The sequence below is a fragment of the Papaver somniferum genome, chromosome 2 (assembly GCF_003573695.1).
Source record: "Papaver somniferum cultivar HN1 chromosome 2, ASM357369v1, whole genome shotgun sequence".
NCBI classification, from domain to species: Eukaryota; Viridiplantae; Streptophyta; class Magnoliopsida; order Ranunculales; family Papaveraceae; genus Papaver; species Papaver somniferum.
Genome location: NC_039359.1, coordinates 186335350 through 186360323, shown reverse-complemented (window position 1 = coordinate 186360323; position 24974 = coordinate 186335350). Strand labels below are relative to the sequence as shown.

General features: G+C 40.2%; 1 protein-coding gene across 1 annotated transcript; it reads right to left on the bottom strand.

Annotated features, from left to right (window-relative positions):
- Window positions 1-6796: 6796 nt before the first annotated feature.
- On the bottom strand, window positions 6797-24015 carry LOC113352502 (protein SPIRRIG-like). Its single transcript, XM_026596314.1, has 19 exons — window positions 24005-24015; window positions 20856-20928; window positions 20645-20730; window positions 20048-20183; window positions 19908-19964; window positions 19552-19728; window positions 19247-19438; window positions 19032-19097; window positions 18526-18640; window positions 17237-18411; window positions 16397-17102; window positions 16203-16305; window positions 14981-16095; window positions 13211-14861; window positions 10013-13093; window positions 9612-9920; window positions 9077-9383; window positions 8816-8962; window positions 6797-8652 (listed from the first exon to the last, which is right to left on the bottom strand). Exons 1-19 carry the CDS (start codon window positions 24013-24015, stop codon window positions 7465-7467), a joined length of 10695 nt encoding a protein of 3564 aa, XP_026452099.1. The 3' UTR covers window positions 6797-7464.
- Between the last annotated feature and the right edge of the window lie 959 nt (window positions 24016-24974).

Genomic DNA, 24974 nt, shown 5'->3' with positions numbered 1-24974 from the left:
GTACTGGAAGTTGATCTTAGTTCTTCTCCACCAAGAGCTAAAATAGAAATGGACCTCCAAAAACCCTTTACCCCAGGTATTCTACTGAACTGTGAAAAAGCTACTTGGATCCAGCTGGCTTATGAATATCTACCCATGATTTGTTATCGATGTGGTTTTCTCGGCCACATAGCAAGAGAATGTACCAAATTCATTAGCACAGACCATGCTATGATGGATACTCAGTTCCCCAAATTTTCATATCACCGCCTCAACAGCAGGATGAAAGCTCAAAACCCACAACCAAAAACCCAAAATCTGCTGACATCCTCTTCATCCAATATCCCTCAAAAATATCAGCCTCTACCCACCATTCATGCTCCACCAGTCATGAACACCTCCTCAATCTCTTACACATACCAACCCAGCTACCAGAACAGTTTTCAACACCACAACAACCACTACCACAACCATCCTCCACCGTTTTGAGACCGATCCTAATAAGACTAGCCCAAACCATGACTCAGCAAGGACTCAACTGGAATCCGGTTCCCCAAAAACAAGGTGCTACTGCTGTTATCCCGGCGAAATCCAAGGAACTTCAACAGTCTGACACTGTCTCTGATGTAGAAGCTTCACCATCAACTATCCCTATCTCTGCACCAAGTACCAATGATTCTACTAGCCGAAAGAATGTCCCCTCTGAAAGCTCAATGGATAGGGCCCACGGAAGCGGGCCGGTTTACCCGAACCCACAAACCCGAACTGTACCTACCAGTTCCGAACAACCATTTGAGCCATCACCACATACAATAACCAAGGCATATATGCCGGTCGCAGAGCTGACCGAAGCTAGTACTGAGAGCAATCGAGAAACGAACAAGAGTGCTGACAAAGGGAAAGGCCCAATGAGTTCTACAAGCACTAAAACTTCACCATTTCATATCCGAGAACTGCAACGAGTGACTCCATCATCACCAGGGCCCGCATCCATCCAATTATTCCCTCTCTCCACTTATTTTTCGCTCAATTTATCTCAATTATTGATGAACTTTTTGCAGAAGAAGGGGGCCACTGTGAACCTGCAAATCACAGCTGTGAATGGTAACCCTCATGTTAAAATGACCCATAGCTACATGGAAGAGATAGAAACCACAACTGCATCCCCAGCTGTGCAAGCTACTGTTCAAAATCCTGCACCAACAGTAGGTACACCTGTGAAGACATAAAAATACAAAGAAAGAAGGGTGAGGAAAAGTTTACCAAAACACCTACTCATTTCCACCAACTCCTGCGTTTGGAGCTCCTACACCGCCATCAAAACTACAAAATTTCATATCCTTATCAGAACTGAGGACAGGATCGAGTAGAACATCACAACCAACTCATGAAGTACCAGTAGTAAGGACAAGAAAACCAAGATCTTCCATCTATATTGGGCGCACGTCTCAACCTACTGAGGGGACACAGCAACAACAACAAAATCCAAAAGATACAGAGCCCCATACAACCAGTACAACTACCAAGGGCACCTCAACCACAGCGGCTTGGCATTTATCTCTTGAAGAGGAGACTGATGGCATTACCAGTGATACTCCTCAGTGAGTTGTTGGCCAATTCCAACACTCGCCTTCATTATGAATTACTTGTCCTGGAATTGTCAAGGTGCCCACAACACCCTGACAATCCAGAAATTGCGTGAGTACACACGCAATTATAGACCTTCTATTATGTTTTTATCTGAAACGTTATCATCTGCACATCATATTTCTTTTTTGAAAACTTCTCTAGGATATGATAACCGTTTTGATGTACCTTGTAATGGTCATAAAGGAGGGATAGGGATTTTGTGGAACTCCACAGTTAACATTACGGTTTTACTTGCTAATCAAAGTTTTGTTCATGTCTATGTTGAACCTGTTTCAAACTCTCAACCATGGATATTCACTGGCATTTATGGACCTCCACAACCTCAAGCAAGATGGAACCTTTGGCAAGAATTCAACTCAATAATTCCTCAACATAACCTTCCATGGCTGTTGATGGGAGATTTCAATGAGGTTCTCAACCAATCTGAAAAAATGGGAGGACGTCCTGTCCACAGCAACCAAGCAAAATATTTCAAAGAGATGATTGACACAAATGGGATCATAGATTTAGGCTTTCCGGGAGACACATATACTTGGACCAACAAACAAATGGGGGAAAACATTATCATGGAAAGATTGGACCGTGGACTGAGCAACCAAGTTTGGCTATCTTTACACCCCAACATGACGATCAAACATCTACCCAGAATAGCCTCTGATCATGCACCCCTTCTGCTCCAAGAAAATTTCATCAGACGGATGACAACAACAAATTTCAGAATGGAACACCTATGGTTCACCCCCAAATGAAAGAAGTGGTGTTGGAAGCTTGGAACCAATCTCTCTCACCTTCACCACCCATCGACCTGCTGGATAAAATGCGAAATACAACCAATGCCTTACAAAAATGAAGCAAGGCCACATTTGGATACCTTCCATCAATGATCGCTACAATGGAACACATCATCAAACAGGCCCAACATATGTGTGCAACCTCAACAGGACCAACACTGCAAGAATGGCTACAAAAAGAAAAAGACTACAAGCATACACATTTGATGCTGGTAAACTGCAACGAACTATACTGGAAACAACGATAAAGAATACAATGGCTACAAGAAGGAGATGCGAATACCACATTCTTCCATACAAAAGCAACAATTCACAGGAGAATTAACCATATTTCGCATATTCAAGATGACCAGGGAAGATGGCACACACAGCCACAAGCCATCCTGAGAGTGATACAACAATTCTTCACAAATCAATATGTAGCTCCAGCTACACTCATTGATCAAAATATGTTCGATTGTATCTCCAATAGGCTTACTCCAAACCAATTTAGGGGCTTGATTCATCCAGTCACGGAAGAGGAAATTAACAAAGTCGTCTTCTCGATTGGAACCAACAAAGCTCTTGGGTCGGACGGTTTCACTAGTAAGTTCTACACCTACTTGTGGCCTTCAATCAAACAGCAAGTGATAGGCATGGTACAACATTTCTTTGAAGATAACCTTTTAACCACACAAACATCACTTTAATCCCCAAAATCCAAAACCCCACCAAATCAAATCATTTCCGACCAATTGGGCTATGTAATGTGACCTACAAAGTTATAGCCAAAATCCTTGTTAAACGTTTAAGACCTCTACTACAATTCATAGTCAGCCCATTCCAGAGTACCTTTGTACCTAACAGAGCAATCCATGACAATATTGCCACTTCAACAGAACTATTCCATACAATCAGAACCACCACACTATCAAAAAACCCAAAAATTGCTATGAAACTTGATATACAGAAAGCGTATGATAACCTTGATTGGGGATTCATCCGTATCACTCTGGAAAAAATGGGATTCCCCCAACCTTCATACAATACATCATGGAATGCATTACATCCGTTTCATACTCTATCAATCTCAATGGCTCTGCACAAGGTCTCATCCAGCCAAAGAGAGGACTATGCCAAGGGGATCCACTTTCACCATACATTTTCATCCTCTGCGCTGAAGTACTCTCCACTAATTTGGGTGTGTAAGAACAAACTGGAGCATTGAAAGGTCTAAAAATTGTAAGGAATTCACCACCAATACTGCACCTGATGTACGCAAATGACCTATTAATCACATGTTCGGCTGATGTGAAGTCCTGTGAAACCTTACAACGACTCTTCCAACGGTACTCCACTTCGGTTGGACAAGCAATTAGTAAGGAAAAATCTTCTATCATCCACCACCCTAAATTACATCCGTCTTTGGTTCAACAACTCAAGCTCTGTTTCAACATCAACACAACAACAACCCCACCGACGTACCTAGGCATCCAGTTCAAGAATGGTAGGAACTACTCAAATCTATTTACTGAACTTCTAAACGGGTTGGAAAGAAAGGCAAAAGTATGGATAACCAAGTGTGTCAATCTAGCGGGAAGGCTAGTTCTGATAAAAACAGCGTTGACCCCAACTGTGAACCATGTCATGCAAGCTCAACAACTATCAACTACGGTGCACATCAAGATAGACAGAATCACCAGAAACTTTCTATGGGGACACGATAGTCAAACAAGAAAGATGCACCCAATTGGTTGGGAAACAGTGACAAAACCATTATCACAGGGAGGCCTTGGTATCAGGAAAAGCAAAGAACATAACCAAGCATTGCTGATGAAACGAGTCTGGCAGTTACAACAGTCAAAAGAATCAGTGTGGACCTCAATCTGCACTCCAAAATACTTCAAAACCAATTCTAAATCACTACCATTCCCAAAGCCTCAATCATCGGCCAGTCCCCTTTGGAAAAGCTTAGCTAACACTTCTACTTTTTTGCAGGGTTTAGTTTTATCACAGGTGGAAGATGGCAAAAACACAATGATAAGACAAAACTGGATTCCAAACTCACAACCTTTATCACTTCAAAACCTACCCATCAACATCCCACTCAGTACACCAGTTAGCTACTTCATTGAACCTTCATCAAATACATGGAACGACAACCTCCTTTTCTCAACCTTCCCTCCACCCATAGCACAAAATATCATCAGTATTCACCTCCCCAAAAAACCAAAATCCGACCACCTAGTATGGCCACACTCAAAAACAGGCAATTACACATCCAAAACTGGTTATAGCAAACTCATCTACCAAACAACCAATCCCCCAACAAACCAAGCATCAACCCAACACCCTGTGGACTCCAACTCAATTTGGAAACTAAAATGTCCACCAAAAATAAGACTTTTCTTGTGGAAGGTCACACACCATGGATTACCAACATTCCAACGGCTTCACCGACTCAACATCACAGCATCAAATACATGTCCAAACTGCAACAATGAGGAAGAATCAACACAACATCTATTGTTCGAATGTAATAACTCAAAAGAAGTTTGGCAACTAATAATAAATCATCTGGCAGGTATTCCGGAGACAATAAATACTCATCAACGACAACACAAACAAGCAGGATCACAGCATCAACATCAACAAAGGCCAGCAAGCTCCAACAACCACAGATGTCCAACCAACATTCATGACGTACTCCACAGGGCATACTCAGAACAAAAACAGGTGTTACTCAGTTTCACGGTATAGCACATATGGCTGGCCAAGAATGAATTAGTATACAAAAGGAAACGACAACATCCAAGGCAAACATTCAATATCATAACGATAATGTATGAAGAGTATCAACAAGCACATGAATATATGGCTTCAATCATGGCTAATGGACCAACAATTGCAAGAATACAAAGGAAGAGAACGACTGCTTCAACAATCTACATAGGATGGACTCTACCGGAAATAAATTGGATCAAGGTAAATACAGATGGCGCATCCAAAGGAAACCCGGGACCGGCAGGAGCAGGGATCATATGCAGAGATAGTGAAGGGAATATACTGAAGGAAATGGCAGCACCACTGGGGATAACCACTTCAATTCAGGCGGAAACATGGGTATTACTACTTGCGGCAAGAATAGCTACTCAATACCAATGGCAGAAATCTGGTTCGAAATTGACTCGCAAGCACTTCTCAGTCTAATCCAAAAAAAGGAACCGATACCATGGTACCTAAACAACATGCTGGCAGAAATCAACTCGCTCCTAAGTGATATACCAAGCTACAAAATCACACACACCTGGAGAGAGGTGAACCAAGCATTCGATGGATTAGCAAATAAGGCGGTCACGAACCAAACCAACATCACAACTGTGACAACAACTAATAGCTGGAAATTGATATGCCCATCCTTCATCCAAGAAATTGTATTTAATGACAGGATTGGAACAAAATATCTTAGAAATGTAACCTCAAATTTCTTAGTGGTGAACTTTTTCAAAAAAAAAAAAAAAAAAACTCCGTCTCCATAACTACTGGTTTGGTATCTCACTTTCCCTCACTTTCAATAGTTGTTAGTTATAGACTTTCAGTATAATAATTTCTTTATAGTTTTCCTCTCCTGCACGTGATGGCTGTAAGAATTATAACTCTTCTTCGTATCCGTCCGATTCAAGGAAAAATCATGTTCTTGATGATGATATGTAGTGGAAGCTCTTCTTCTTCTATAGTATATAAAAGTTCCATGGCATCATCTGTATTGCTCACGAAAAATAGATTTTATAACACATGAATAATAATATTAAAAACAACAAGGTTGCACTTTCATTCAATTTCTTATTGGCAGTTGAGATTAACAAGTCCAACAATGGATTTTCTTTTGATGAAAGAAATAAAGAACGAAGTAAAACTTTAATAAAATAAAAAAGAAAGTAGAAACCTTAAGAATAGAAGAGGAAGAAAGCTTACTCGTTAATTAAAACCGGAAATCATGCTGATGGACCGTTAAATAAGGTAACAAATTGACCGGAATTCATGTTGATGGACCGTTAAAAAAGGTAATCAATCCACCGGAAATCAGTACATAACTTTTTTATTTTTTTGTTATAACGGGTAAGGTTAATTTAGTCCTCCATAAATGGTAAAAATCTAAACTCAATTTAAAACCAACTTATCTTAATCATTAATTCTGTATTTTGGTGGGTTTCTGGAAGAGCGAGGAATCAAACTTGGATTTCTCAAAAATTTCCACGTTTAAAATGTTAAACTTCTAAATATCAGTATTCTGCAAGGGTAACCAACTGTCTAATTAGAACCAAACACGCCACTGGAAATGAATTTCTCAAAGCTTAAATTTCAAAACCCACGTTTGGGACAAAATGAGAGGTTAAGTTAAGAGCAGATACGAATTCATTCAATTTAAGGGAGAGGTTGTAGATCAATACATTTCTAACATTCATTTATCTTTTGCTTTATCTTCCCTCAGCCACTTTTTAGCTTACACTACTCTTTCCATCATGCGTCCACTCTCCCCACTATACATTCAAGTTTACTACACGGGCTAATAATCACACCCCACTATTTACACTGAAAACACGTATACACCGCTGTATTTCAACCAGCAAAACAGATCGACCCAACAATTAAATATGTCCGCCTGCTTTCAACAACCACAAGCTGGCTGGACTTCGAAAAGTAAACACTAATCTCGATCATCTTCCTTTGCCCACACAATCACGTAGGATAGATATAGCTCATTGGTAGTTTAAGTCCCCGTGTAAGTCTCACCATCAGCAGCTTGTGGAAGGTTTTCTGTGTCCAAAATAGTGATTTCATGATTACAACTACAATTGGACCAGCTCCTTCGTATCGTTTCACTTATGCATCCTTTGCACACACACAACATACAATCCTTTTCCTTCTTCTCGTCAAGGACCCAAGGAAACCCAAGCAAGGTTTTACAGGGGGATTACCAAAGCTAGCTTGCCTCAACGGGTGGACTAAAGCTGCAATTATCAAACCACTGGTGATATTTATCATCAGTTGAGGAGGTCCAATTTTACCCCTGATTAGATGATACCCCCCTCACACTCTCATCAGGCAGAGTCCAAGAGATTAGGTGCCCAGCAGAATCCCCACTCAATAACTGCTTAAGGTTGTTAGTCAGGTGAAGAGCCGTTACAGGATGCTTATGGGACTTCAATACCTTATGAAGGATTAATCGGTATTCTGGCTGTTTTTCACCGTCGCTGATTCCCAACCCTGTTCCACCAGTGCTTGTTGACTTGCTACTTCTGCTAGCTTCATCAGAGAAATGAGCCATTTGCCACACCTTCACGGCCCCACTCTGATGTCCTGTAACATACCAATTTGTGTCTTGCCAATCAGAGAATGTCGCACTTGTCACTGAGAGGATAAAATCGGACGGAAGTTGGGAAGTGTTGACCACAGCAAGGCAGTCACCGTTGATGCTCCAGACCGAAAGCACAATTCCAGCTGCTGTCACAATTTCTCCAGTCAGATCATTTACATAGATTGCAGATATTGGTGCCGGGAATTCAGGGAGCTGCTTCACAAATATCAAACTACTGAGATCCCACAAAATGACGGTGCAATCTTCTGAACCAGTCACTATGAGCATGTAAGGCTGACTGACATGGAGGCATGTGATCCTTGCTGTATGGGCACAAAGGGCTCGCTCCAATTGTAAGTTACGGTAGTTGCGAGGTATGTCTTCATTGATGTGCCAGACACATACAACACCATCATCAGCACCAGTAACAAGGATCTGACCATCATGGGTTACTCCAGCGCACTGGATTTGGTTCCCTCCATGAAGACACTCATGAGTGGAAAGAAGCTTATCTTGATCATAGCTTATGAATCTCAAACTACGGTCTGGGAACCCCCATGCGACATACTTGTTATATGTCCTAGGTTTCAGCAAGTTATTTGGGCCAGACACAAGAATCCTCTCATGGAAAGTGGCAATTTGAGTAATTGAAGATGAAGATTTGCGGATTTCGTGAGGAACCAGATGGTTACAGTGCCTGAGTGGATGAGGGGGAACCTTCCTGTCAGACCGTCGCTTCACATGGGGTTTTTGAAATAACTGCTTTGGCGTCTGTCCGAAGTGGTTAATCTGTGCTAGAATTGAAGCCTTCATTGCAGGTTCGTCAATGGAGTCTATGTCCACACTCCCTTCATATGTGTAATGATAAAAGACATTGATTGCGTCTTCAGCCGCCTGTAAATTATTCAAGGTTGAATTAGAATATAGAACAAAACTTTAAAGTAACAATGAGTTCGGGAAGGCCTCGAATCCAAAAAAACTGTCCATTAGAAACAAGAAAATACTGCGGTTCATATGCTGGAATTTTGAATGGTTGGAAAAAGACTCTTCCACATACCTTTCCCCTTTGCTTATATCCAAAGATGAGGTCTATCCAGTGATGCAGATTTTCTGAAACATGCTCTGATTCAAGAGCTTCGCGGTGTTTCCTAATAAATTCTCTTGCACTACCTTTAGCCCATGGTGGCAAAATGACATTGTCAACCTATAAGGAAACACACACATATCATTCTCGGTTAAATGTTGAAGAGAGTGGTATTGAGAGCAACAATAACTTCGTGGGTAGATCAATTTAGAGGCTGATGCAGACAGAACAAACCTTCTCTCCTGATTGTTTTTCACCCAAGTTGAGATCAAACCGATTTTCCAGGAACTCGGGCATGTAAAAGAACTCTGGAATCAGTTCCTTCACATCAGACGTGTTACCCTTTCCAGCAGCACTAAACCATGTGTCCCTCACGCTGTTAAAAAGACGATCTGCATGGTCAAATGAGCCACCTTGTAGCTTCTGGTTCTCTGTACTAAATGGTGGGAGACGAAGCAGATAGAACAGTACAATTCCAGCACTTGAATAATGTGAACCATAGTGGAATTTAGGAACATCTGGATCGTCCCAGCTTTCGTATCTGAAACAATAGAAGGAAAAGAAAAACCTATTAGCAAAACTGTACATTAAGGAGAAAGGCTTGACATTAGCACATGAATAACTTTTCTTCATATATATGTTCTTTCTAAAATTTGTGCGTATTGCCATACTTAATACGGCCACTTCAATATAATTTTCAGGAAGAAAAATATAGAAGTAAATGAAGTGTTAATGAAAGAAAAGTGCCGGTTGGTACAAATTAGTACACCTTTTCTTAAATTCTTCCTCCCCCTCTGCTGTCTGGCATCCCATTGGTTTGTCAAGCTTGCGAAATGTAGTAGGATCAGATAAATCCAAAGTTTCACTCTCATAGTCTGCAAGAACCCATGGGAATACTGGATATTGAGTAAGATCGCTGTATCCACGTCCTGCAAGAGTATTGAGGTGCATGAGGTACTGGAAATTGCTAATTTCTCCATTTTGCCACCTCTTGGAGAAGGATTTGGCCATTATTCTGAAAAGGCGGCTTCCCTCACTCCCTTCTGGCTTTGATGACCCAGAAATGGTAGTATCCAACCTGTTGCAGAAAATCATAAAAGGATATATTGCGGAATTAGGTTAAATTTCAATGTACATAAAGATAAAGGTTACTGGAGAGTTGACACGTACATGCTATTTCTTGGCAGATTCATGGCAACCAAATTTTTGAAAACTTCCTCTCTCTCTTTTTTGTGGAAAACAAGAAGATCGTTGCATCCATCCATACTAAATATCTCAACAGCAACAGGACGCAACTGATAATCACGCTTTAAAATTTCATGAATACTGTCAAGCTTCCACATACGCCAAGGATGAGGCAGATTACCACTCGCACACACTTTCTCCTTTCCCCATGCACCACCATTGTAGGCCCATGCCCTTCCTCCAACCAAAGATTTACCTGTTGCGTCCCAAGAAGAAGAGGGGGATTTCAATTGAAAATCTGAACTGCCACCAACATCTTTCATCACACCCAAAGCTTGATCAATCACAGACAGTTCATCTTCAAATGCCTTTTCGCATATGCATCCAGAGTCATCAATGTAAAAATTCTCAATAATATACAAACAAAGCTCCCCTATGAGAAATATGCCGTCATGCTTGTCAAGACCTATAACTCGCTCACAGTTATATCTGAATCTAATCTTTTCATGAGGTTCCAGATATGGTCTAATTAAATATTCCCCATTATCAGTCAGTTCCTTGTCCAAATTCTCCTCCGACTCTTCAATCTCATCAGTTTTAATAAAAGAAGACTGAACAGGGGAACCTACTTCAGATTTTGCATGTATGCTATCAGTTATGGGGATAGAAACTGCACTAGACCTGCCATTAAACTCTAGAGCAGAATGAAGACTTGCTTCATTAATACTGCTTGCTCTATCATCATTCCACCCTATCTTAGCAGAGGCGGCATCTCCCTCATTAGCGTTATTTGCATCTTTGAAAAAGGACTCGTTGTAATCACCACCGTCGAAGCACTTCTTTTTGGTACCTTGAGATAAAAGATGGAAAAATGAGTCGGAATCAGTTTCAGAAGCGTCCAGAATGTTTTCATTTTTCCCTTTTGAGAGCTCAGTGTCCCTCGATTCAAACCAGCCGTCAAGAACATTCTGAATGGTATCAATTTTCAATTTTGAGCGCTCAAGCTTTTTGCGCATTCTATAAGGCCCTTCGATAGGACAGAGTTGCCACTCTGGTTCCTCACTAGCAGTGGACTTCCGCATAGGGAATATCCCTCGCTCATGTACAAGTTGTTGAAGGTGGGTTTGCCACTCACTCTCCGCATGCATGACCCAACCGTATTTATCCTGACGGATTACTCTCAACTCAGTAGACATCTCATCACGGACCAACTCAAGTGCGTATCTACGCTCATTTGTTTGCTCCCAGTGTCTTGAATCGACTTTTGAATTTTCAAGAGATCTCCTGTTCATTTCTTTCCTTCGACGGTCTTCCATGCCCTTTATCCTCACCCCGGGAAATTTCGATGAACCAGCGATATACTGCACCCACATAATGGCGGCACAACTCTCCAACACTCTGTTAATCATTTGTTCTGCACTCTGAAACCATTCAAAGAATAATGATAGACTTCCTGTTAATAATTTGTCAAACCCACCATGCAATACATCCAAATGTTGGCCTTGGTTTGCTTTAGAAACAAGCAACTCTTCCAGCGCAGCCCTGCGATGAACCAATAGATACTTAATAATATCCACTGCCATGTTCTGTGCAGCCCGTCTTTGGTCGTGAAGAAGAGAAAGTAAGCTTATGCAAAGGCAACAATTCAGATCAGTATCGACATTACTGGGACAAAATATAATCCGTTTATGAGCAACCAATAACTGTAAGAGAGTGGTAACATCTGTCTTCGATTCTTCTTCATTGCAAGTGTTAGAAGCCAAACTCTTCTTAGGTTCCACCTGCAACCCTAGGCGTGCAAGCAGGCTCTCCTCACCAAGAGTGATCAAGAATGATGGTAAGAAACAATACATTATCATACGGTTTGTATTTTTCAGAAGTGCATGCACATATGTATCAAGCTGCTTGATGCCTCTCGTAAGAGACAGAAGACTCTTTCCAGATGGAGCTGCTTCTTCAACACGACCATCTTTATTAGCCAACTGTAACATGGATAACAAAAAATCTAGAGTTCCCAGCACAGCAACTGGCTTAGGGAAGGCACCCATGTAAACACGATCCACAATCACCCAACACAAGTGATCCAAATTTGGAGACCACCGAGTCTTATCTAGCTTTTTATCATCTTCCTCATCATCTCGCAAGAGACGTCTTTCAAGGAAGTTCATTAGCTTACCAAGACAGAGACCCTGAAACACTAATGCAGAATCTGGATCCACATGGAGAGGAATAGTCTCCAGAATGCTCTCAATAACCTGAACTGCTTTAATCTGCTCTGCCACAATGTCAGCAAGAACTTCCGCCAAGAAATCTAAAATAGCAGTAGCTCCTGCAGAACATGGACCCCCACCATAACCAGAATCATCGATTTCAAGTAAAAGCTTAGAATTGACAGCGAAAGACGTGTTTCCAGATGCCAACCCTTGCGAACTGGACTTTAAATCCTGAGTTACATCATATTGATATCCAGATACAGAAGATCCCATTGATGGAGTAGCAACTGATTGAGATTTCACTTCCTTACTGACAGAGCTGCCGAGCCAAGATGTCAAGGCAAGCATTGGGGATGGTGAGGGAGACAGTGGGATTTTTGAAGTAGAATTCTCAGACAAAGCAGGAGACATGGGAAGATTAAAAGACATCGAACTTGATGATTCTGCAACATGAATAGCATATGGTGTACCATTAGCATTAGAGAACTTAGATTCATCAGCACCAGAAGCAACCCTAGACATCTGATCAAGGGTTTCGGCATTAAAACCTTTAACAGCAAGGACATCAATTCCTAATTTTGGCTTGCCGGACTCCTTCTGTGATAAAGTAGCTGTGTCCTCCGATTTATGAGGCACCATATAGTTCTGAGGCCCAAGTACATCGTCAGAGCTAGTACTTGCTTGACCCTGAGGAAAACTTCCGGCACTTATCGAAGTCTTACCAGACTGTTCCTGTTCATGAGGCAAGCTGGAGAATGTATTTTGTGAACTGTGGGTATCATCAGAATCATTTAGGTTCTTTTCTTCGGTTTTATACGAGAGATCTTTGGCCATCTTTACTGCATAAGCCGCCCTGCAAGACACACAATAGTCTGCTCAGAGAAATAAATAACTAAGAGAATCGACGAGATTCGACCAAAGCCCTAAGATGATATCATGCCAGTAATAGCAAAAAGAATCTCTTTCAAACCTTGCACAAGAAAAATATAATTCCACACAGCTTTCAAGAAACTCCGCTCGTCGACACACAGCAGAGAAAGGAGGGCACATTTTCGCTAGATCAACCATAAACCTGAGGATAGCAGTTGCAGCAGCAGGTGCTGCAGCTTCCCCACCCATTAGGCGCGCTGCATATGTTTTATGCATTAGAGCTTCCCCCTGAAGCTCTCCTGCCATATCAGTTGTACCTTCAGCAAGCTCCGCTACAAGACTAGCAGCAACCTGGGAAAGGTTACCAGTTTGATGGGCAAGCATTGACTGCATGGTCAGCCTATCAAACGTGGATTTTGCCATGGCAATTACAGGCTCCAACAACTCAACAAACTTCAATTCCCCTGAGTTTCCAGTGCTTGGCATAAGAGCATGAAAATCTAGCATGCGAACTTCAGGTAATCTCGGATAAACAGGTTTGCCAAATATTAAACAGAAGAGGATGTAGTACACTTCCGGCGAATCGTAGAAGCTAGGCAGTACACGAGTCAAACCTTGGTAACCCCCACCAGTGCGGAATTTAAGTGAAAATGTAGGTGAAGATGCAAGACAAACACCAAGAAGAATCATGATCCATCTCATACTGGTTGGATGAACAGCTTCATCGAGAAAATATGCTATCAACTTGGATGAAACTAGCTTATGCCACTGTTCTGACATCTCTTCCGTGTCTATGGTCATTTGTAAGTCAATAAGCATCTCAAGTAACATATTCCGTACAATTACATGCTTCCCCATCGACTCTCTCTGGATCTGACGACGCGGTGACACTTTAGGCGGTTCAAATGTCATGATAACAAACTTGACAACCTGTTCCAGTTCGGAAACCAAAAATCCATCTTCTAAGATAACCCCAAGCAATACAACCAGCTTCTCCAAAACGGGTACTTCCACATCGCCCCTTTGCAGAGTTACTAACAGATGTTGGACAAGGTTGATTCGCCGTAATACTGTAAGATTATGATTCCTGTACCAATGCATAGACACCAGACGCTCAAGAAACCCTAGAAGAGCAATTTGAATTGAAACAGGGGTCAATACCCACAAAGTCCAGTCTAGCAAGACATGCTTAACCATATCCGAATTTGACAATACAATGCAGTTAGATGTCTCAGCCGGTATATCATTATTTTCAAGCTCTGAAATATGACTAAGAGAATCTTTTTGCACAGAAAAATCGTCCATATCTCCATGAGATCCGACTGAAGATAGCTCATCGGGAAATTTTGATAAACTAAGATCCTCGTAGTAGGGTTCGCGAATACCACCAACAGGGGAAGCTATTGCTTGAATTTCGTGCATCTTCTGAGGCTCTGAAACAGAAGCCTCACACGCAGCAATCTTGAAAAAGATCTCAAGAGACTGCATGTCGAACAAGCCCATTTTACGATGCAAGAAGAGGGCCAGCAAATGGTATCCTCTGTAAGCTTGCATGTCTCGTACATTCTCGGGACTCTGATGAAGTGCACCAGCTAATAATGCCAGGGCCATGTGCAGCATATCCCTGGTTTCGGCTGCTTCAACAAGAGCCAAGACTACAGCCATCCCACCAACTGTACGTATGCTATCCCCAAGTACGCGTTGCTTACAAATATAAATATCCCCATGAAGACGGCCAAAACGAGGAATGCCTAGAAATCAAAGCAGAAGCTATAATCAGGAACCTATACTGCTTTTAAGTATAAACCTACATGTTCGAAAAGTTGATCAATAATGCGAAAACAAGATTGATGTTAACTTGGACACTCACCACCAATCGGAGAGGCAGCAGCAGACATCGGATCAACTAGATTAACAATCGATAAGGTGCCATTTGCTCGAACAGCTTCTAATGATGTTCCATCAAATGCAAATATAAGCTTCTTACCGGAGAGCTGCATAGAGAGGTTTCCAAGTCTTTCTAAATCCCAAACAATACCGCTGCCATCTGCCTTTGGAATCACTTGTCGTCCAGCACTATCAACCTTTTGGACATTAGATGGAAAAGGCGACTCAGAATCCAATGAATCTAAGATGGCCATACTACCACCACCACAAGCCTGGTTAGGAACAAATCGAAGAAGATCTGTATCTTGAAAGAGACCTCTATATCCTCTTCCAAGAATATACATGAAGCAGATGCTGCCTGATGAGAGCACCTCCTCAAAAAGATAACAGCAACGAAGTCTCCATGATAATTCACTACTACTCGAGCAAGAAGACGGTGTCCCAATGGTTACTTGCAATGATTTTCCGGTCGGAGATGGTGAATATCCCAGCTTTCCTGTATGTTTCAGCTTTCCATTAAGATAGACATATGCTACGCTGGCTTGGAATAGTCCAGCTAAGGCACTAGGTTTACTATGAACAATGGCAAGGTGATACCATTTTCCCTCCTCCAACTCTAACCCCGAAAAGGACAAAGATGAAGAGTTGCTGGTAGCAAGAGTTAGAACACCATCATCCTGAAGATAAAGTTCTGCATAGAATGCATTTCCATCACCGACAGCACCAACTGAAAAGATCCGCAAAATTTGTCCCTTTGACTGTTGTTTACTAGAGGTGCTCCTCCTCTTAGAAGGTCCGGCCTTCGAAGCTGGTTCAGTTTCCTTTCCTAGAGCTTTTAGGAAATTTCTATACTGAAACCAACAGACAAAAGAATAACCAGCAGCAGGAGGCCATGATCTTTCCCCCAAAGATACCTGAACACAGGCATGTCCAAGCTTGCTCATATTCATCTCCAAGCATGGTGCTAGTGACACATTGTCCGAGGCCATATCTTCCGACTGAACTAACCTCTCCATCATATCAACAAGGACGTGACCTGGATTCAACCTAATTTGCAATATGCATCTAAGTAGCACTCGGAGCTCTGCTGATGATAACCTATTATGCGTAAACAAAAATTTCAGTCACAATCTGTTTGAATAACAAAAAAAACATTTGAAAGATAGACCTCTTTAAATAACAAAATAATTTAGTCATAATCCAACCTGTATGCCCCAAGCACTTCCACAATTTTCAATGCATGGACAAGCAATGGTGATGAACCCGATAGAAATGGGTGAATGATCTCCAGGAGAAGTCCCACACAACCTAAATTATAAGCACGTAGAAATTGATAAGCAAACTAACAAAAGATAATAAAGAAATAATTATCAGAAAGGATATTTACATTACATCGCACCTATAGAAGTCAAATTTTCCTGGTTAAAGGGGCCCCTCTGTGAAAGCTTTTCGATGAAGCTTAGCACTTGTAACTGAACTTTTGGGGTGAAACTTAATAACGAACGAATCAGCAACGCAATGGCACCGGAATTGTACACTCGTTCTTTGCTAGGACTAAAAGACCCCGATGCGGCACTCAAAAGAAAATTAGCTGCCGCAGATTCACTCGGATCCAGTGGCAAGGCACTCTCATCTGTCAATGTACAGGATGGTGGAAGAACTATTTCGAGTGCAAGTTCCAATAATAATTGGATAACTTGTTTCTCACAATCAACACAAAGCAAGCCAGACTCAGACAAAAGATCGTGAAAGGTCTGAGACGATATGATTGTATGTAGCCATGCCCGGTTTACAGCATTTCCACACACTCCAACTGTCATAACGCGCAACAAATATGTAAAAACTTTCATGTGAGACAATAAGGATTTACCATCTGCATGTCCCTCATCACTTTGAAAACTATGAAGAGTAGTTAACAGAAGAGAGAATCCAGTAGCTTCCCCAAAGACCCTTTGAGCTGAGTTATTAACTCCTAAGATGCGCCATAAAGCCCCTAAAGTGTCAGATTTGGCCTCACTATGCAGCTGGTATTGAGATCCCGAAACACTTGAAACCATCCCGCTTTGTAGAAGTTCAACTAGTGCACCCAACTCTTCTGAATGAGCCTGAAACAAGTTCAGTTATTCTAGTGAGCAGACGGTGTATTTCATTAATGTAAAACAAATAGGCATGTGGGTGGTTTTTATCACAACGAATTATAATCCAGCACTAACCAAGAGTTGAAAATGAACAAACAGACCTGTGGTACATCTTCAATAATCAAACATGATAAAGTACGAAGGACCCCTGAACGGTGAACATCAGATACCAAAAATGGGAGCACATTGGTAACACCATTAGATAACCGGAACGCTGATTGATTGGCCTCAGCTTTCTTTAGCAAGGTAACCATGCAATCCCATGAAATAGAAATTGTATCCTCAACTTCAAAAAGAGGAAATTTTCCAGAACCGGATTCCAAGAGTTTAGGTGAAGAAATGATGGCATTTTTACTATCCATGTGTTTCTTAAAGCTGCTTGAATTGGTTTTCCTCTCAGGTTCACTGAAGGTTTTAGTCTGTTGCTCTAAACCTGACAAAATTTTGTGTTGCTTCAAGTCATCTAACAGAACTTCCAGAACGCCAACTTCCCGAAGAACCTTCTTATACTGCTGATCAAATGATAATAATTTCACAAAGAAGGAGAGGATGGTGCGCTTCAAATCAGATGTTATCGGTTGCTGTAGTAAGCAGCAAAGGGAAAGCAATTCTTGCTCAGGAACACAATTCACAACAGTTACAGCATATTCTAGAATTTTCAGAATTATATCCTGTAATGAAGAAGGAAAGCCTGACATGTTCAAGATGAAGAGAGGCACTGTTCGTAATTGTTGACACAACTTGTAGTTCTCGATATGACTTGAAAATAGCTTGAACATTCTATTTAATACTTCAGCCTGCACATCTATGCTATCAACCTTAAGAAATATGTCCTGCAGCATCTGGATTGCTTCAAGATCTTTGACTTTGGCACTGTCCTTCTCCCAGCTTTCATCTCCAAGCCTATCAGCAGATAGTATATGACTTCTTCCATGGGCGCCAGCCTTGTTATGAGTAGATTTGGACCCTTTGCTTCCCATCATCTCAATGGGACCTGTTTGTGAGAGATTAACAAGAACATCAAGCAACCTGGACAGCGAGGGAGAAAGCTGTTGCGGTGAGGTGTCCACTCTGACTGTGGAATCTTGTTTAGCAACATTATGTGATGTATGTGAACTATCTGGAACAGAAGTTCCCTCAGAAGAACGCTTGGAATTTGAATACTGAATGCCTTGGGTTTTTTTCTGCAATCCTGATAGTATCAAGGCAAACTGAACAAGATATTGATAGCCATGGGCGTTGTGTATATCCTCCCTGAGGCTGATCCCCCCAGCTTCTAAGAATCAATATGAAGGATAAGGAAATCAGTGACAGTCCAGATTGAGACTGTAGCGCCAAATGCCCACTATAAATGCAACAAACACTAGATCAAAAGAGAGTGGATATTTACCAGGTCTGTATGACAATTCTACACATTCAAGCAACAAGTCCACAATACCCATAGTGTAAGCAGAGTCTCCAGTCTCAGGTGTGAAATCCTTAACAGCCGTTAAAAGAACTTTTACCTAGAAAGGATACCAGCAACATTAATTAGATCATAATAGTTGAAACAGACAAACAACACCATCGATCAACTGAAACCAAAGCATAAAGGTTTGATGTATAGACGTTTATTTAACCATAAAGTGATAACATAAGGTTTGAATAATTCCCATAATATTAAGCTGATATATTGGAAATGGCCACATGCGATCTGTATAGAATGATAACATAAAATTCAAAGTAACTCACACCCAAAGGGTGGATGGCAGTTGTTTATAGTGATCAGCAATTCACATCAGGGTATGCATATACACATTTTTTAACCATATATTTAGTTTCTATCCATAAGAAACGGATAACTAAGGTGTTCATCCAGAAACTGAAGAAAAAAATTCCGAAAATGTGACAGCATACCAAGTGATGTTTGCGTATATATTTTGCTGTGCTTCCATTATCATTGACCAAAAGAAGACTGACTATCTGTAAATGAATGGAAAGGTCATTACAATCCTGTTATTATCCATTAAAGGATCTGCCATCAAGCATAAATTTCTTTTGTATATTAGCAATGTAAAATGGAGATAGAATTCTTATTGCACTTCCCTAGTAGAAACACATGTACTACTTACCTGCATGGCATGTCGATGGAGCTGAATAGTATGCAATGGCACAATACCCTCCCTGAATCGAGCAAAAACAGTAAGAGACCCGGTTGCAACCATCTGAAATAATAATTGAAGTGATTCATCTTCAATCAAACTCTGGGCAGCTGAAGGATGGCTTGCCAGTGCTTTCATGATATGAACTACACTCGCCTCTACCTGAATATAGTCAAAGATCCAGTACAACCCAGTAAACGTTCTATTTCTGTCATTTACCTCATTAAGGGAAATTTATAAAATTCAGAGTCCATGTTATCACAAAAGCACACTACCTCAAGCCGGCGGACCTTGTTGCCATCCCCATCATGGGGGTTTTCCAGTAAATTCGGCTGTTCTGCATCAGTTGTCAGCTGTCTTTCACTGGTCCCAAAAGGGACCAAAAGCGCACTAAGAATATGTATGAGACAGCAGAGAATGCCAGAGTCGAGCAAAGATTGTTTGTCAGTGGGCTGTGAACAGTAAAAGATATTCTTAGTTTGGTTTCAGGATATGAGGAAGACGCGTAATATCAAAATAAATGAGGAAACAATGAAATGGAGAGAATATTGCTTGGATTAGAATTACATCCTACTTAAACACAATAACAAAGCACATGGCCCATAGACATATTGAAGAGAACAAAACTTACCCCAGATACAAGGACTTCTACGGCATATAATAAATTTGCACCATGACTTAAACCGTCCTGCACAAGACACATGTACATTGCGTTAGATCATGCTTCAGAGATCAAAAAAAATTGAGACATGCAGCCATCAAATGACAGACCTTGGTGACTTCTGAAAAAAATCCTATGACTTTTGCAACATCCAATGACCTTGTCTTGCTTGCAATTTTCAACTTTTCAATATCTGTTACAAAGGCTCTTCCCACAACAAAGGAGAATATATGGGCTTCGACTAACCTGCAGATTGCAGAAATTAAATATTCAATCAATTTGCACATGGGAGCACATAACTCTCAGAAAAAGCTAAAAAGACACAAAAGCAAGACTTCCAGAACTCTTGAAATTTGTACATAAAAACCTTTTCATCTCTCCCCCTTCTAGCCAAGGGCTGCTTGCCTAGAAGGTTTAACTGTTTACGACCTCATCCATTACCAAGAGGCGTGAACATATGTAATAACACAGACAATTAAAAGGTGGTTTAATACATCAATCTCAGTTTAGACCTTGATCAGTTGAAGAAAATTGTTACAAAAATAGACCAGAATATTTCAAAATGGTAGTAGCGGAGTATAGTTATTTGAACAGTAAAATTTTCAGTAAATGGGAAAATATATTTCCTAGAAATAGTGATAGAACACAAAGTCAGCGGACATAAGACAAGGCAACAAAATTACAAAGAGGAAAGAAAGAGCACCTACATGGTAACTAATTGTGCTATATTTGCATTTTGCCTCACTAATCTACAGAAACTATCTACAGCCATGTTTAATGCCACTTCTTTCTCCTGCGCAGAAGAATTGTACACACATTAGCATTTATAAAATTGGCAGTAAGAAACCGATTATAATTAAATATATATAACCAGACACTTGAGAATAGGACAAGACGGATATAGCATAAAACGAGAACCTTTTCAGAGCTGGACGACCGGAATTCCTCCCAAAATCTCTTGAAGTCCAATTCCAATTCATGTTTGTCTCTGCTTTAACAAACAGAAAACAAGTATCAGTATGGATATTTATGCCAACACTTCCATTTTGCACCAAATTATTAAATACCTAATAAACATTTGAATTTATAACAGTTTATACATAAAAAATAATAGAGTCTCAAGAACATTAGTATGTAAGATATTAAGAGAAGCGAACCTAAATCATTTTCTTTTTTTTAAGCTTGCTAATAAATACCATGTAAATCCAAGTGTTCCCTTCTCAAGTAGGTATTAAGGGGGTCAAGTACTAGCAACCATTACTTGTTTGAACATGATTAATACTCAGCTGCTCATTCAAGCATAAATGTATAGAATTTCATAAGCTATTGTGAACTTACCAGTGATATTATTGACTCTCAACCTACATTTAAGTTACATGTTAAAACTAAGCAACTCCAATGTGATCCCAAATAATTAATCTTAGGTCTTGCAAGTGAATTGTCACTGAAACTGAGTATAAGGTTATAAGTTGAGGTATCCAACTGATTCCGGTAAAAAAATTGTTGGTCAACTTATAACATCAACTCTCATGTTTAAAGTTTAACAATAATGCACATGCAGGCCAGGGATCTTCGTTAGCAAAAATGTATTCTCAGGCATCCAAACCCTTGTCCCACAGTACACACGTTCTTGAGCTCATGACACATGAGATGACAAAGGCTTCAGCATAGGCACGGAGCTGTGGTAATTATCTGGCTATCAACAATAACTTTGTGCACCCATGGTGCAATACCATCTCTGGTGACTAAGTTTAAGAAAATTGGCAGTGCCAATTCAGCAACGAAATGTATCAACTTAGATTGCCAATAACTTGCAACAGCATCCTCGGTAAGAGGGGGTGCACAGGATAACAGTAACCTGAAAGGGGTGACGATGGTATTGATGCGTTGTCAGTTAACCCTTGCATGTAAACTTATTATTAAAAGCTGGTGAGCTAATGGTACCAAGGCTTCATGAAGAACCCACAGCATACCCAGCTAGCATGCATAGATTGTTTGATGTCATAAGAACAAAGAGCACAAATGAACATGGCAAGCTGCCCAAGTCCCACTATTATATATAAACACTAAACTTGAAGGCCTACTCTTACAAGGTCATGTTTTGACTTCGTCTGATTACTCAAATCCTCTATGTGAAATAAGAAAAGGTTGACAAATATGAAATACGAGAAACTCTTCCATCCACCATCAAGTACATTGTCACTGTCGAGAGAAAGCACGTATCTTTACACATAACCAAAATGACTCATTCCCATTCTGGCATTCCACAATATACCGGCACTTTTCTTAGTGGTCATTCATGTTCCATAAACAGATTGGAAAATCTAAACTGAATAGTGTTTACCGTTTTTGGCACAATGCAGTGTTACCAACATTTTGCTAAGAACTATTAAACGTTCCTAGAAAATTCACCATCACACTCTTCTCGTTTTAAACATCTAAATAACCAAATGATGACACATTTACTTCAATTCTCAAAAAGTAAAAAAAAAAAAAAAAAAAGCACATTAAAAAATCACACATATACTTCTCAGTGTTTAGAGACGAATGATCAAACCTTGAGGGAAGCAGAAAAAAATCATGTTGATATCTAGCAGATGAAGATGTTGAAGCTGGGATTCAGCAGCAGAAGGAGAAGTGAAGATGAGCAGAAGAGGAGGGGAGATAATCCAACCTTTTCTTTTATGTCCTTAACAATGTAACCCATTTCATTGTAATAATAACCTCAATAGAATTTCAAAATCCATATAATAGTGTCTTCATTAGTAAGTGCTCCTCCTCTTACAATCCATCCCTAGACCAGATCCTCCTAGACAAATGATCTAGAAGGATCTCAATCCTTACACAATCACCAATTCCTGATTTTCGCCTCAAACATACACCAAAAATCTATATTCCGATGAAGAAAAATCCAAGAAATCAAAATAATTTAAAAACAATCGATCTAGGTTGAAAATGAGAAGCATCGATCGATTAGCAAAAAAGCAGATCGATCAAGTCAAATGAAGAATTCAAGATCTGATCCTATGTTTTGTGATTTCTTGAGTTGATTGTGTGTGCTGTGCCCTAGAAATTGGCAGATTTTGAGTTTATTTCTATCTTCTGCTAAGAAAAACGCGGACTTCTGTTGAGAAAGAAAGGCGGAGACGATGAAGAAGAAAAGAACAGACAAAGGAAGGGGGAAGGGAACTAAGAGGTCTTTTTTTCTCTCTGATTTCGGACGGCTTAATCCCGGTTGTTTCGCGCTTTTCTATAGCCTACTATACTCCTTTTATGGTTTGCCATGTCAGCATGAAATCCACGTTTGGAGTTGTGACATGTGGCGGATTTTTATCTTACGGACACTAAAAGACGTGCTTTCCTCTTTCGTTCTTATTTGTTTTGTTTGAATTTGATTTTTGATTTCTCTCTCTAATATAAGGACTTTGTTGTTTTTTAATGTCTTTTAAGACAAACAAAGTCGTTCCATTAATGGGTTTACCGCTTTTGTTAATCTTCTGTTTAATGTAAAATCGATTTATTTTCGGGTTATTTGGTGTTTAATACCATGGCCAAATTGGATATATCCAGATTAATTGGGGTATACCTAATGAGATAAAACTTGGGTTATTCTGAAGTAAAACATGACATCCCTTAATCTTTGTATTTTCTAAATGATTAACATATCCTTGTTTAAAAATCTGATTAGCTTAATTAATTGAGCTTAGATTGATTAATTTAGTAGATTGATTAATTCTCAAATTATGAATTGAGTAGATTAAAGCTTTTGTCTCATGAGTTCAATCAACACTTTCAGTTCTGAAAATGTGAAAAGTCGGCAAGGTCGACGAATGAAGACAATGCTGACTAACTATGGGCGGCAAGGTCGGCGAATGAAGAAAATGCCGACTAGTTGTGGCCGGCAAGGTCTATGAATGACGAAGATGCCGACTGTTTTATTTTTGTAAATGCTTCAACAGCCAGCATTTTATTGATTTTGTACCTTGTCGGTTATCATTCAGTCGGCATATATTTAACGTCTCACCTTACCGGCTAAGTTATAGTTGCCACTGTAGTAATCTTACTACCTTTCCGACATTTGACTATACCCAAAAGAAAACAGATTCTTGAAAGTTGTAATTCATTTTATTCATGCAATTTTTCTTACTATATTGATTGAAACATAAATATAACTCCTTGTCATAGGAATAACAAATGCACTTAGTTGGTGCATCAAGCCTTTGAACCTCTAGGCAATCCTAGTGGACGAGTTATAGTCTCGTGAGGGTTTACATAGAGATCTACCCACAAAAACTTCTAAAACCATCAATCTTCGTCGGAGGAATCCGAATCCAGTTCACCCACCATCATCTCCGGGGCATATTCAAGAATCTTGGATACCATGAAGTGATAGCTTGCATCAAATGTGAATGCTTCCCCCTTTTCCTCCGAGTAATGCGCTTTCGCGACTTCATGCTACAAAATAAAAATACAAACTTACTTTGTTAGTGGTGTTTAATAGGGAGATCAAACAACATGGATTACGTAAAATAAACCAAACAAATACTTACAAATTGTTCAATGGACAAGTTAAAGTGGGTAGCGTTCAAAATCCGATGTTGGATAGCTAAATAAGCAAGTATAGCATTTTTTATAACTAGGTCCCTATCATGGATTTGTTGAACATTTCTTCCATTCAGATTCCCAAACTGTTGCCTATATTGGTTGTATACTTTTGCCCAAAAGGTTTAGCATCTACCCTTCCAGAGGACTGATTTTTAACCCGAGTTTCGGCGTACCATGCTTTGGTGATGGATAGATCTTCATTTGAATCAAATGATGCCATTGTTGTATGTGGAGGTATTGGGTGAGTTAGAAAGAGTATATCATGATATGAGCTTTGGAGAGTATATGCAAATAGGTGTGTGTTGTTTTGTAGAGAGAACTAGTGTATTTATAGGATGATGCCCAAATTTGGCCGTTATTGTAGTCAATCAATGCAGTTGTACTCGCAAATATTTAAATTTTGAATTCGCCGGCGAGGTTTGTGTTTCCCTA

What these genes read in the sequence shown, in the direction of transcription:
- LOC113352502 (XM_026596314.1), bottom strand. An exon ending in TTTTTTCAGAAGTCACCAAG is followed by an intron (nt 19,965 to 20,047) that starts GTCTGTCATTTG and finishes TGTCTTGTGCAG; the next exon opens with GACGGTTTAAGTCATGGTGC. An exon ending in GATATAAGCAAAGGGGAAAG is followed by an intron (nt 8,653 to 8,815) that starts GTATGTGGAAGA and finishes AATAATTTACAG; the next exon opens with GCGGCTGAAGACGCAATCAA.